This window comes from Cebus imitator, unplaced genomic scaffold (genome assembly GCF_001604975.1).
Source record: "Cebus imitator isolate Cc_AM_T3 unplaced genomic scaffold, Cebus_imitator-1.0 Scaffold499, whole genome shotgun sequence".
Taxonomy (NCBI): domain Eukaryota; kingdom Metazoa; phylum Chordata; class Mammalia; order Primates; family Cebidae; genus Cebus; species Cebus imitator.
In genome coordinates this window covers 264,322-278,845 of record NW_016107814.1, presented here as the reverse complement: position 1 = coordinate 278,845, position 14,524 = coordinate 264,322, and the positions used below count along the sequence as shown (strand labels likewise).

The 14,524-nt window shown below is 46.9% G+C and overlaps 1 protein-coding gene across 1 annotated transcript in view; it reads left to right on the top strand.

The window, feature by feature from the left end:
* Positions 1 to 4,117: 4,117 nt before the first annotated feature.
* The window catches only part of TTC39B (tetratricopeptide repeat domain 39B), a 142,782-nt gene continuing 132,375 nt past the window's right edge, over positions 4,118 to 14,524 (top strand). Inside the window, 3 exon segments of the mRNA XM_017513677.2 lie at positions 4,118 to 4,218; positions 4,220 to 4,247; positions 4,249 to 4,401. Of these exon segments, the coding sequence (XP_017369166.1) occupies positions 4,163 to 4,218; positions 4,220 to 4,247; positions 4,249 to 4,401 (237 nt within the window). The 5' untranslated portion in view covers positions 4,118 to 4,162.

Sequence of the window (14,524 nt, the reverse complement as noted above, 5' to 3'; positions counted from 1 at the left end):
TTTTTTTGAGATGGAGTTCTGCTCTTCCTTCCCAGGCTGGAGTACAATGGTGTGATCTGGCTTACCTCAACCTCCGCCTCCCGGGTTCAAGTGATTCTCAGCCTCCTGAGTAGCAGGGATTACAGGCATGCGCCACCACACCTGGCTAATTTTGTATTTTTAGTAGACACGGGGTTTCTCCATGTTGGTCAGGCTGGTCTTGAACTCCCGACCTCAGGTGATCTGGCCCCCTCAGCCTCCCACAGTGCTGGGATTACAAGCATGAGCCACCATGCCCAGCCAAAGATTCAATTTTTTATTAAAATCAAATACCAGCACAAAAAGCTATCAGTTAAAGGTAACATGTTCAGGAGTACTAAAGATTAGATTGGCTGGGCCAGATGTATTGGCTCACGCCTGTAATCACAGCACTTTGGGAGGCTGAGGCTGGTGGATAATAAGGTCAGGAGTTCGAGACCAGCCTGACCAACATGGTGAAACCCTGTCTCTATTAAAAATACAAAAATTAGCCTGGTGTGGTGGTGCATACCTGTAATCCCAGCTACTTTGGAGGCTGAGGCAAGAGAATCGCTTGAACCCAGTAGGCGGAGGTTGTAGTGAGCTAAGATTGAGCCACTGCACTCCAGCTTGGGTGACAAAGTGAGACTCCATTTTAAAAGAAAAAAATTAAAAAAACAGATTAGATTGTCTGCAATATTAGATTTATTTTGAAGCCCAAACAGCTCCCAGTAGGTGTGGCTTCAAAATGAAATGATTCAGATACCTCTTGCTTAACCTCTATGCTAATTACTTCTGGGATATGGATTATTTGAGTAATCTCACTTCACTGCTAAAGTATAACATTACCAGCAAACTGGCAAGGGGAATTCTGTGTAAAAACAAATCCATTCTAATTGTTCTTTGAAGAAAAACTGTTTTATATTTGTGATTCATGATAAAATCACACATGTGAAAATCACATGTATGGGCAAAGAAAGTTGACAGTTGCCCTGAGCAAAGCAAATTTAATTAGAGCTTCCAGTGGCTAGAAAACATTTATTCATTCAGTGTTTATAACTGAAACATGAATGTTGCTAATCTTCTTACGTGAATTTAAAACATACAGGACTTCAGATTTGCTCCCTGATATCTGAAAAAATCAACAACAAAAACACCAGTCAAGCTTCATTTATAAGTATAGATTTTTAAATAATACACTTGATTCTCTTTATAACATAATTCTGTCACTAATTAGAGCCAGGTTTGTTTGTATTTCTTCAAAATTTGAAGATTTGAAATTCCTAAGGCAGAATAACAGCATATGGGAGAGGAAGCTACCAACGAGATGGCTTCATGTCAGAAAGATGTGCTATCAACTTAGGAACCAATGAACTTTAAAAAACAGAATCATGCATGAGTAATACAGAGTAGAATCTGGACTGGACAGAAATTTGAGCCTCAGAAAGTGAAACATAGGAGGAGGTAGGAGTGGGTTGGGGGTCTGGAGAGGAATGGAAATTTTCAGGGGTATTGGAATTAAACAAACTCTAGGTCTCTTCTAGACCATCTGATTCTAAGTGTTCAGACAGTATATTCTAAATAATAAAATATTATTATTATTATTGACGGAGTTTCACTCTTGTTGCCTAGGCTGGAGTGCAATGGTGTGATCTCGGCTCACTGCAACCTCTGCCTCATGGGTTAAAGATATTCTCCTGTCTGAGCCTCCTCAGTAGCTGGGATTATAGGTGCCTGCCACCACGCCTGGCTAATTTTTTGCATTTTTAGTAGAGACAGGGTGTTACCGTGTTGGCCAGGCTGGTCTTGAACTCCTGACCTCAGGTGATCCACCTGCCTCGGCCTCCCAAAGTGCTGGGATTATAGGCATGAACCACTGTGCCTGGACTTAAAGGTATTGTTATTTAGAAACAGGGTCTTGCTATGTATCTCAGGCTAGTCTCGAACTCCTGAACTCAAGCTAGATTCCTGCCTCAGTCTCCCAGTGCTGTAATCCCATACAGGCGTGAGCCACCACACCTAGCCTGTGTCAACTGGTTTTTTTAAACCAGCTTTACTAAGATATAATTTATATGATCACAAATTTCACCCAGTGTAAGTATACAATTCAAGGATTTTTAGACAATTCAGAGGGTGAGCAACCATCACACGATCTAACCCATTTTTTCAATGTTTCTGGTGTAGAAACCATTTTACTTTTCTAGTATAAAAGTACTACCAAACCATTAAGATCATACAACAAGTATTAAGGATGCAAAGTGACTCACTGAAAAGGTATGTAAGGGACTTGTACTGGCAACTGCTTTACTGACACAGAAAGAAAGAGGGGAGGGTGGCTAGGGGCAGTACAAAACAATGGTTATCAGCTAGGCCCTAGAGTCAGACTGCTGGCGTTCAGATTCTGGCATCCCTACTTACTTAACTGCTGTCTGGCCTCAGGCATATTACTTGAACTCTCTGAGCCTCATCAGTTTACTCATCTGTAAGAGGACAGCACCCTGCTTTATGGGGTTATGAAGAATAAATGAAATGCTATATGCAAGAGGTTCAGTAGAGTCCTGGCACATAGTAAGGATTCAATAACTATTAGCTGTTTTTTCTTTTTTTCTTTCTTTTTTTGAGACAGAGTCTCACTCTGTTACCCAGGCTGGAGTGCAGAGGCGCGACCTCGGCTCACTGCAACCTCCGCCTCCCGATTTCAAGCGATTCTCTTGCCTCAGTCTCCTGAGTAGCTGGGGACTACAGGCATGCACCACCACATCCAGCTAATTTTTCTATTTTTAGTAGAGACGGAATTTCACCATGTTGGCCAGGATGGTCTCGATCATTTAACCTTGTGATCTGCCTACCTCGGCCTCCCAAAGTGCTGGGATTACAGGCGTGAGCCACCATGCTTGGCATAGCTGTTTTTACAGTTATCACTGGATGACTATTAAATAGCCTTTCATGAGCCAAACATGAAAGACCACATGCTCTGATTAAATTTATATGAAATTCTAGAAAAGGCAAATTGGGCTGGGCGCCGTGGCTCACGCCTGTACTATCAGCACTTTAGGAGGCAGAGGTTGGTGGATCACCTGAGGTCAGGAGTTCAAGACCAGCCTGGCCAACATGGTGAAACCCGTCTTAAAAAAAAAAAAAAAAGAAAAGGCAAATCGATGTTGATGGTAGATCAGTGATTGACAAAGGTCAGGGAGCGGAGGCAGGAAATTGACAGCAATAGGTCACAGAAAACTTTTCAGGATGTTCTATATTATGGCTGGGATGTTTTGTAAATACTTGTCACTGAATTACACATTTAATTTGGTGTATTTTTCTGTATTCTGCATGTAAAGTAAAGCTGACCTCTCTACCCCAAACTTGTAAAGATCTACCTTTTAATTTTCTATTTACCTATCAGAAGTAGTTTCAATTTTCAAATTCAGCCAACAAATATCTGTTGAGCACATACTATATGCAAGACACTGTTCTATCTAGGTGCTGGGGATACAGTCTTGAAGAAGACAGCATCCTACCCTCATGGAGTTTATAGTTCAAGCACGAATTACATACCTACATTTGGAGTTACAAAAGGGGTCAATACAGGATGCTACGGGGAGAATACACTGTCCGGGTAGGGGGCGGTAGAGGAGTTCCAAGATGTATAAATCTCTGTCCCGTGTTTTTTCTATTTTTTGAACACAGAAGCAAACAGAGTCCTTCCACCTAGTGTCCTGGCGGGTGGTGTGTCAAAGGCCTCTCGGGGACCAGTGACCATGACCCAGGGGTGCCCTCAGGCCACACCATCTGCGAGATGCAGTGCCCATCTGGCGAGGGAAAATGACCGGCACCTGACCAAGGGCTAGGTGGATGCTTCCACGGGCCCCAGGTGGGGCGCTGCTTTGACCTTGGTTTTGTCATCCCCGCACTCTCTAGCTTCTTTCCTGGTGTGACCAGCCTCCGCAGAGCACGTGCAGCAGGTAACTTAGGAAACCCTCCGGAGGGCGTGCCGGACCGGGAAACTTTATCTGGGCGGTGACTTCGCCCACGTGGGCGGGGCGGCCGCCCGCTGGGGGCGGAGACGCATTGTGGAAGCCTGGTTGGCTGCTCCCACGCGGGCACAGGCGGGCGAGCCTACGGGGGGCCGGACAAGTCGCTGGCCCTTAGCGCGGCGTTCGCGGAGAAAATGGAAGCTTTAGGGGCTTGCCGGCTTCGGGGGCGGGGAAGCAGCGTAGCTGCATTGCCCCGCCCCGAGACCAGGAGGGAGCGCCCGGCAGTCCTCCTTTCTCTGTCTCTTGCACTGGGCTGAGCCCGGAGCCGAGAGCGGGAGTCGGCTCTGAGTTCCCTGCTTGGTTTTTGGGTGGCAGCAGCCGGAGGAGGAACATGGCGCTCGCAGGCAGCCAAGCGGAGCTGAAAGCGGACGAGGTACGAGCCGATGGGGAGTGCGGGCATGACCCCTGGAGCCCGGGACGGGAGTCCGGGAGAGAAGAGCCAGCCGGGCTGGCTCGGCCGAGGCCCCGCCCCCTTGGTCCCCTCTCGGGGGTGGGCGGGCGCCGGGTGTCGGGTGGGCGCGCCCGGCCTCGGCAGGTCTGTCCCCGCTGGAGCTAGGAGGATGCCTGCGGCGCACTGAGCGGACGCGCTGCCGGGGTTCGGGCCGCCGGCCCCGTGGGTCGTGGGGATGGAGGACCCGCGTCCGGCCGGCACTTAGATGGGCGTGAGGGCGCGGGAGCGGAGGACCCGCAGCTCTGACCTGTTCCGAGCCGGCCCAGCGACGCCCGGGCTTTATGAAGTCTGACCCTGACGTCCCGACACTGGCCCTGTGGGTTTTCTTGGAATCATCTCTCGACCTGGGAATCTGACCTTCTATGGAAGTTTCCTGGTGGCAGAACCGAAAGGCTTGAGATTGATGAAAAGAGGGGGCAGCCGGAGGAAGTACGAGTCAAGGGGTACCTGCCACGAGAGCAGGGCAGGGCTGCCGGGGGTCGGGGCCGGAGGGCGGAAGCCGCAGCCCAGGCTGTGGTGCTTCCCCCTCCCTCCACCGGGCCCGGACACTTCCCCTAGCGGGTCCTCAGAGTCGGCGGTGGCCGGAGGAAAAGCGCTCTGAGAACCGACTCCGGCCTCCTCTGGTCTCAACTGTGTTTGACTAATTAGCCACTTCTCCAGTCGTGGCGCGCCCGGGCCTGAGCACGCAGGGGCGGGCGTGCCGGACCTGTTGATTTATTGACTGTTCCCTTCAGCACCTGGCAGCTCCAGAGACAGCGCTCTCCCTGCGCTTGAAGTTGAGACCGAGGCTCCAGCAGCAGCCAGCACCCACAGCTGCTGTTGCTGCCATCTTACCTGACTTGAATTGTAGGAATCGCTTCCTTTAGAAGGCTTTGGTTTCAAATGATGCAATAGTGGATGAGCTGGAGGAGGCGGTTGATTTCCGACCATCTCTTTAATGCCAGGAATCTCCTGACACGGAATACTATAAATGTGGGCCGTAAAATAAACAAAAACAAAACAAGAACTGAACTGCAGCTTCTTCCATGGCTGAGAGACATAGGGCAAGCCAGGCTGTCCAGACCCTTGCTTACAGCCTTCCCCTTGAGTTGAGGGTCCCAAGACTGTAGAGTGAACTATTTGAATCTTGGTCTGTTTGTGGGGAAAGATTTGCTGTACTTAGGGCTATATAATTCTCTAGATTAGGGCATTGTTGCTATTATTAATTAGCACTGGGATAATAGGTGTAAACTGGTACTGTTTCCAACATACTTTGACAAATGGTCACCCCAGCTATGCTCACTGCCTACAAGATGAACGCTAGAGGTGCATTAGCTGATGAGAGAAGGTAGGTTTCTGTGGGTGAAACTGTATGGGAAGTTAGGTTTCAGAGTAGCAGAGAGCCTGGCACATAGTACTGGGTAAATAAATATTTGTTGAATGAATGAAAGACTGCAGAAAAGATGCTGCTTAAAAGCTCTCAGTTTTTGCCATATCATTCATGTATTTTTCTTCATTCATTAACTATTAGGCTTCTGTTACGTGCTAGGTACTATACTAGTCCTAGTTGATGAGCAAAATACAGACAATTCTTTGTTCATGCCAAATTTACTTTTGTCCCTCACAGCATACCACTTCCATTGCTATAAACTAAGCAAGAATTTATTGAGCATTTACTTTGGGTTCCAGCTTAGTAGTTGCCTTAGAGAAGACATAGTTTTGCCTCTTTAGGGTTCTCAGTCTGATGAGGGAGTTATGACCTGTGTACCAGAACTCTAGGAAGGAGATCAAGTAAGTGTGAGCAAGTAAGATACACTTATTTGTAGAAAGTCCCTTACTGTAAATGGGCTTGAAGAACTCCAACCTTGAGTTCATAAGACCCAGTTCTTCAATTTTACTGGGTGTGCAAATAGCTTATTTCAGCTAGGAAGCTTTTCACACGTTTAAGAAGAGTCTGATAGTCTTTGTGGCCATATTTGATATTGATAGTTTTTATGGCCATTATTTGATATCCTGGGGAAATGAAAAGGGACAAAGTGGTATAGTTGGAACAGTACCAGTTTGGGTTTTAGGTCACCTGGTTCTTACCTCTCTTTGCCCATAGTTGTTAATCACTTATGTGTGTAAACAGTTATTTAGGTGCCAAGCCCTGTACTAGCCTGGAGGTACAACAGTGAACAAGACAGACACAGTCCTGCCCATGATGGGTGATCTTGATTGATCAAGTCTCTTAACCCCAGAGGGCTCTTTCAGCTTCCTTATCTGAAGAAAGAGGGGCTGGATGAACCCTGAGTGTTCTTCTAGCTCTAAAGATTTAGGCTGTTTTTGAGGGGCAATGGGGTGGAGGAGGTTGGGGCAAGGGAGTTTCTTTTGGAAGAAGGGCTAATGATATGGAAATCTTTTTCTTTAAAAGTAGCCAAGGAATGATAATGGTAGAAAAGCTCTCATGGTAGCTGTGGGATAGAGGCTTTCTTGGGTAAACTGATTTTTTTGTGTTTTTTTAGGTGCTGGTATGATAAATTTGGGAGCATAGAAGTTAGAACTTGCATCCTCGTTGGAGGCAAAAATTGGTTATTGGGGAGCACAGCATCTTAGATATTATAATGGTTCGTGGCCCTTTAAAGCTCAATCAACAAAAGTTTGTTTCTTAATATTTGAATTTCTCTTACTGGGTTTTCTTAGGTATTACACTAGCAACATTGATAGTGAGTTCATGGAAGATTGTTCAAGGTCAATACAACAAATATATAACATAAAGATGGCTGTGATTGGAGGACTTTCTCTCTTGTCAGTTGCCTGATCTTGAAGTCATCTTGGTTGATTACCTTCACATACTTATGAGGCACCTTTGGGTGCCTTGTGGCTTGCTTATATTTGACCCTCAAATATAAGGATTTGAGAATTGAATGAAAATTGTTTATATTTTATTATTTAATTCAATTAAAGTTATTCAATTCAATAATTATCTCAAGTGCTGAAAAGGAAAACATTGGACAGTATTTGAATGAATATCTAGCAGCTAGTTAAGTTAGAAATTTTCTCATATGAAACAAAAGTTAAGTTCACAAAATCACTTTTCAGCCTGTGTAACACAGTGAAACCCTGTCTCTACAAAAATAAAAATATAAATATAAATAGTTAGCTGGGCGTGGTGGTGCCCACCTGTAGTCCCAAGTTATTCTGGAGGCTGAGGCGGGAGGATTACTTGAGCCCAAGAGGTTGAGGCTGCAGTAAGCTGCGATCATGCCACTGCGTTTTAGCCTAGATGACAGTGAAAACCTGCTTTCAAAAAAAGAAAACAAAATCACTTTTCAGAAAATAATGTTTTCAGTAGTTTTACTTTTGCTGGAAAATTATCAGTTTTGAATGTTTTTTAAAAATTTGTTGCATTGCTATTGTGTAGTTATATAAATTGATAATTTGCATATATTATTTGATGCCTTGTGTTTAATATTATATTAAAAGTTACTCAGCAAATACAGTTATAAGGTTAAATGTTCATAGCTGTTGTTTAAAAAGTTTATTTATTTATTTATGTGTTTTGGAGGGAGGATGGAGTTTTGTTCTTGTCGTCCAGGCTGGAGTGCAGTGGCATGATCTTGGCTCACTGCAACCTCTGCCTCCCAGGTTCAAGTGATTCTCCTGCTTCAGCCTCCTGAGTAGTTGGGATTACAGGTGCCTGCCACCATGCCCAGCTAATTTTTGTATTTTTAGTAGAGATAGGGTTTTACCATGTTGGCCGGGATGGTCTCGAACTCCTGACCTCAGGTGATCCACCCACCTCAGCCTCCAAAAGTGCTAGGATTACAGGCGTGAGCCACTGCAACTGGCTGAGATTTATTCTTTCATTTCACCCCTCTCAGGTGCTAACAGTCTTTAGATGCTGGAACAAGAACGCATTAAAAGAAGACAGTTACTACCCTTGAGGAGCACGCAAAACACTTGAGGTCAGGCAAAACATTTACACAAGTCACTATAATATTTCTCTCTTTGGGTCAGGGTTTTAGGAATGAGGGCCATATAATTTATCATTCAAAGCAGGGCAGTCTGAGTAAATGAGTGCTTTCAGGAATTGCACTGAGACAACAGGTACAAACAGGGATGGTTGTCCTCCCTAGTTCAGGGGCCGGCAAGGACTTGAAAGGAGAGATGGTACTTGAACCAGGTTTCAAAGGGCAAGCAGGATTGTGTTGGGCCCCCTTGGGGAAGGCCTTGGGGGAAGTTGAGGTGGGCGGAAGTAAGAGAGCACTTGGCACAGTGGGAAGGAGGGTGTCTAGGGCTGAAACCGAAAAGGCTGCCCTGGATCATGAGTCATTGTGTCCTGAATGTCACGCTAAGGAGTTTCGGTTGTATCTCCTAAAAAATGGGAACCTGGAAGGTTTTTTGGTTTTTGTTTTTTTTTTTTGAGACGGAGTTTTACTCTTTCTCCCCAGCTGGAATGAAGTGGTGCAATCTTGGCTCATTGCAACCTCCGCCCCCACTGCCCAGGTTCAACTGATTCTCCTGCCTCAGCCTCCCGAGTAGCTGAGATTACAGGCACCCACTACCACACCTGGCTAATTTTTGTATTTTTAGTAGAGATGGGGTTTCGCCATGTTGGCCAGGCTGGTCTTGAATTCCTGACCTCAGGTGATCCACCTGCCTCGGCCTCCCAAAGTGCTAGGAATATAAGCATCAGCTACTGCACGCGGCCACCTGAAGGTTTTTGACAAGTCAGTTGTGGTAAGATTGCTGATTTTAGGAAGATACATCTGGTGAAGTGAACGCAGCCAGGATGTGGAGGTGGCAGAAAGAAGGACAAAAGGCTGTTGCAACAGTTAGTGTGGAAAGTGATTAGTAATGAAGTAGAGCAGAGGCTGTGGGATTGGAGAGAAGAGGCCAAGTTGAAGGATTTCACAGAACATGAAAGAGGACTTGACTTGGTGGCCTGTCCCCCAGTTTGAGGATCAGTGGTATAGTGAGAGAGGAGCCATTGAGTAATCATTCTGGGTTCCTGGGTGGGGGTCCTGTCACCTAAGGAGGAGGAGGAGGAGAGCTCATTCCTGTCCCTTTCAGGTGGGTAGAGGATGGGGAAGGACCACAAGCAGATGAAACTAACCCCTGTGGCTCACTGAATTTTCTGATCTTGGTGCATGGGCCAGGGTTTGTTCATGAGAGTATGCATTTGGGTGGAGTTAAGAAATGGTGTTTGTGGCCGGGCGCGGTGGCTCAAGCCTGTAATCCCAGCACTGTGGGAGGCCAAGGCGGGTGGATCACGAGGTCAAGAGATCGAGACCATCCTGGTCAACATGGTGAAACCCCGTCTCTACTAAAACTACAAAAAATTAGCTGGGCATGGTGGCGCGTGCCTGTAATCCCAGCGACTCAGGAGGCCGGGGCAGGAGAATTGCCTGAACCCGGGAGGCGGAGGTTGCGGTGAGCCGAGATCACGCCATTGCACTCCAGCCTGGGTAACAAGAGCGAAACTCCGTCTCAAAAAAAAAAAAAGAAATGGTGTTTGTAAATTGGTAATGCAAGTTAGTGGAAGGAAGTAGCATCACTTTACCTTCAGTCCCAACTCCAGCTGAGATTAACAAAAAGGCATTTTCCTGAAATGCTCCTGAAGTGTTCAATCTTGAGTCTCTTTTGAAATCCTATCTGTTTGACAGCTGTTTTTTCTAGTGAAACTCTTCCTCACTTTCTCCCCTCCTCCCCCTGTACCTGGATACCCACTTCCTTCCCTTCAAGTCTGGGTAACACATATGCTTCTGCAGGCAAGTATCAGTTCTTCCTATGCTAGCTGCTTGCCTTCTTATCTCAGTTCCTTGCCCATGGGCTGTTACTGATCACCCAGTGTGAATCCGATACTGTGAGTTCAGTGAGGCTCAGGGTTTCCATCTAGCCATCTGTTGACAGCCCACCAATCCCCAGTCTTGTGTGCCCCAGTAGCATCTCAGGTGGGGTCTCCTGAAGCTACTTTGTATTCACTTCCCAAAGATGAGTACCTGGGGACTCCTGTGGGTGCTTTTGAGGCTTCCTGAGGGGAGGGATTTTCCTTTTTCGAGCCTCCTGTTGGCCACCACCTTAGTCAGCACTCTCCTCTTCTCTCCCTGTGCTTTGTGGATCTGTGCTCCCTCCTGATGCACCAAGTCTGTTTATACCCAGAGCTGCCATGACCAGCTGCCATATTGATGAGGTCATCACACCTCTCTAAAGGGACTAAAGTGGGGAGTGCCTGGCAGTTCCTAATGCCATCGTGCATCTTAAACTCTTTATTTAAAGACTGGGTATGTAGTAAATGCTTTCTGCTGTGATCTGTGGACATGTCCCCTTGGTATTGCTGATCTTACGCTGTCATATACATAGGGCCTACCTATTTTAAAATATTTTGGTGAAATGATACATTGTAAGTTTGTTGGATCTGAAGGTAACTAGTGAGTGACAATTTTTCAGTCTGACTTAATGTGTTGAGTATTGTGTTAGGTGCTGGGGAAGCAAATGCAGCTCCTGCCTCAGGTTATGGTCTAGTGGAGAGTGGGGACGTGTGTGCTGAGAACCACCTGGTGGAGGAGGGATGCCAGAGTGCTTTGGGAGCACAGAGGAGGGCACCTCACCTGGGAGAGAGAGTAGTCAGGAATGGTTTCCTGGAGGTGGTCATTTCTTAGAAATTCTGAGTCTTGAAGAATGAGTAGGGGTTAGCCATGGAGAAGTGATGTGGGGAGGCGGGCTCTTGAAGTGTGTTCCAGGAGAGGGAATAGTGGGATAAGGTCAGAGGTGAGGAAGAGCCTGTGGTGCTCTGGACAGGCGGAGTGTCAGGAAACAGGGCTGGAGGGTTACTTTGTTAGAGTTCTCCAGACATAAATATATGGATAGATGAGAGGGGATTTATTAGGGAGTTGTCTCCCATGATTATTGATATGGTTTGGCTGTGTCCCCACCCACATCTCATCTTGAATTGTAGCTCACATAATCCCCATGTGTCATGTGTGGGACACAGTAGGAGGTAATTGAGTCATGGGGGCAGGTTTTTTTTTTTTCATGCTCTTCTTGTGACAGTAAATAAAAGTCTCATGACATCTGATGGTTTTATAAAGGGCGGTTCCTCTGCACATGCTCTCTTGTCTGCTGCCATGTAAGGTGTGCCTTTGCTCCTACTTCACCTTCCACCATGATTGTGAGGCCTCCCCAGCCACGTGGAAATGTGAGCCCATTAAACCTCTTTTTCTTTGTAAATTACCCATCCCTGGGGATTTCTTCATAGCAATGTGAAAATGGACGAATACAATTATGGAGTCTGAGAAGCCCTACCATATTCTGTCTGCAAGCTGGAGGGCCACAGAAGCTGGTAGTGTGGCTCAGTCCAAGTCCAGAGGCCTCAAAGCCATGGAAGCTGATGTTGTAACTCAGTCTGAGGATGAAGGCTTGAGAACCTAAGGGTTTGCAGGTGCAAGTTCTGGAGACCAGGGCTGGCGAACCTCAACTTCTGATGTCCAAGAGAATGAGAAAGAGGACTTCTCAGCTGTGAAAGAGAGAGCAAGCAGATTTGGCTTTCCTCTCTCTTCTTGTTCTATCTGGGTGCTCGGCTGAGTGGATGGTGCCCAACACTTTGGGTGAGGGTGGGTCTTCCTTACTCTGTTCATGGATTCAAATGCCAGTCTTTTCTGGAAACACTCTCCCAGACATACCCAGAAATAAAATCTTTACCTGTTCTCTCTATCTGGGTATCCCTTAATCTGGTCATCTTGACACCTACAATTAACCATCACAGGTAGGAAGGGCCATTCAGAGATTTTTGTGTCAGATTGTGGAGATCATGGTGTGTGTCTGCAGGTTTCAGTGAGGAGTGCTGGGGAGCGAGCAGTACTTTAGGTGGCTCCTGGCAAGGCATGGAGGCTGATTGGAGGTAGACATGCCCAGAGTGGCGGAGGCTGGTGTTTTGTTTTGTTTGTTGAATGACTATTGGGACTCACCGAAGGCCCAGGGGTACCGAAGCATTGAGGTAACATGATGGGTAAGATATGGTTTGGACACCTGAAAAAGACACAATGTGGACACGAACAGACAGCTGTAACCTGGAGTGCAGGGCAGAGTCTAGAGACAGTTCAGGTGGTCTGCGCTCCAAGGAGACAAGAAGAGGGCTCTCACAGGGCGGTTAACCTGGACATTCTTCTGCCTGCTGCCCACCCCACCTGCTGACTTGGTTTCCAGACGAAGTCTTTACTGACTAGCTGTGTGACTTACAGTAAGTCCCATAATGTTTTTGAGCCTTGTTTTCCTCCCAGGCAACATGAGGGAGTTGAAACTGATGATCTGTCTATAAAAGTTCAGAGAGAAGTTGAGCTTTTCACGTGTCTTCTAGAAGGTGACATTTGATCTGGGCTTTACGAGGTGGAATTTCAGCAGGCAGCAAGGGAGCAGATCACCCCTGATTCCTCCAGGCAGAGGGAACAGCAGGGGAACTGTGCTCCTCAGGCATGGTGAAGTGGAATGAGGCCATGTGGTTGGAGCACTGTGTATGCTCACTTTAAGTGATTAAGGCGGGAGAGCCGCTGTGAGTGTGTTGCTGCTACATTGATCAGAATTGGGCCTTGAATGCTTAGCTGTGTCTTTTCCTTTTTCTTTCTTTCTTTTTTTTTTCTTAAAGAGACAAGGTCTTGCTGTGTCATGCAGGCAAGATTAGAGTGGTGTGATCATGGCTTACTGCAGACTTGACCTCCTGGGCTCAAGGGATCCTCTTGTCTTAACATCCCCTGCCCCCGCTCCCCCCTCCCTCAGGAGCTGGGACTACAGCACATAACACCATGCCCAACCAGTTTTTTTCTATAGGGACGGGATCTTGCTGTGTTGCCCAGGTTGTAACATCTCCTGGGCTCAAGTGATCCCCCAGCCTTGGCCTCCCAAAGTGCTGAGACTGCAGGCATGAGCCACCATGCCTGGCCCTGCCTTTTAAAAAAAATTAGCTTTTGGCCGGGCGTGTTGGGAATTATCATGCCTGTAATCCCAGCACTTTGGGAGGCTGAGGTGCGGGGGATCACCTGAGGTCAGGAGTTCGAGACCAGCCTGGCCAACATGGTGAAACCCCATCTCTACTAAAAATACAAAAATTAGCTGGGTGTGGTGGCCCATGCCTGTAATCCCAGCTACTCAGGAGGCTGAGGCAGGAGAATTGCTTGAGCCCGGGAGGCAGAGGTTACAGTGTGCTGAGATTGAGCCATCACACTCCAGCCTGGGCAAAAAAAGTGAAATTCCATCTCAAAAAAGAAAAAAATTTGCTTTTTTGACAGTGGAAACACACATGCACCCTTCTGTATTTGGGGAACATTTTTGCTTTTCTTCTTTTTGGGTAGAGGAAGCAACAATGATGATCCCCATCTGTTTGGTTTCACTTTCCCTTTCCCAACCCCATTTGTAAGGTACACTTTTAAACATGCCTATAAACTGAAATGCACTGGTTAGTTAAGAAGACAGACAAGGTCAGGCACACTTGGGTAATTTCACAGGTTTATGCTTCATCACATAGACTTTAACCTTTGGACTAAGCTCTGAGATACAAAACCAACTTGCCCCGTGGTGCTGGTGTGGGCAGCAGGACCAGTCACAGCTTCTCTGGGGGAGTGCTTGGTCCTCCTTTTCTCCCTCCCTGCATTCTCAGACCACTTTATCCTGGCATTCTGGACAAGCATGAGTCACAGTCCTTCCACTCAGAAGCAAAGGAAACAAATCTCAGATTCTCACGTTGTTATTCAGGCCAAATGGAGTATGATCCTTTAGAGAGGAGGTGGACAAGACAGATGAGGACAGAGAGGGAGAGTCCTGAAGAGGGGGAGGTGAGGCCCGACTCCCAAATCCTCCCCCAGAAGTCCGCATATGTCATCCTCTGTGCAGAATCATCCATCAAGGGCTCGTTGACCCAGTCCGGCTCCCCCTGCGCAGAGCAGCCCTGAGCTTCTGAGGGAGCGGCCAGCTGGGCTTAGCTCCTGCTTCCCATTTGCTGTCTGACCTTGAACATGTGATTTCACTTCTCTGTCATTCTTCATTTATGAAGAATGAAGTCAGATTATATTTTACAAAGCACCTGACACATAGA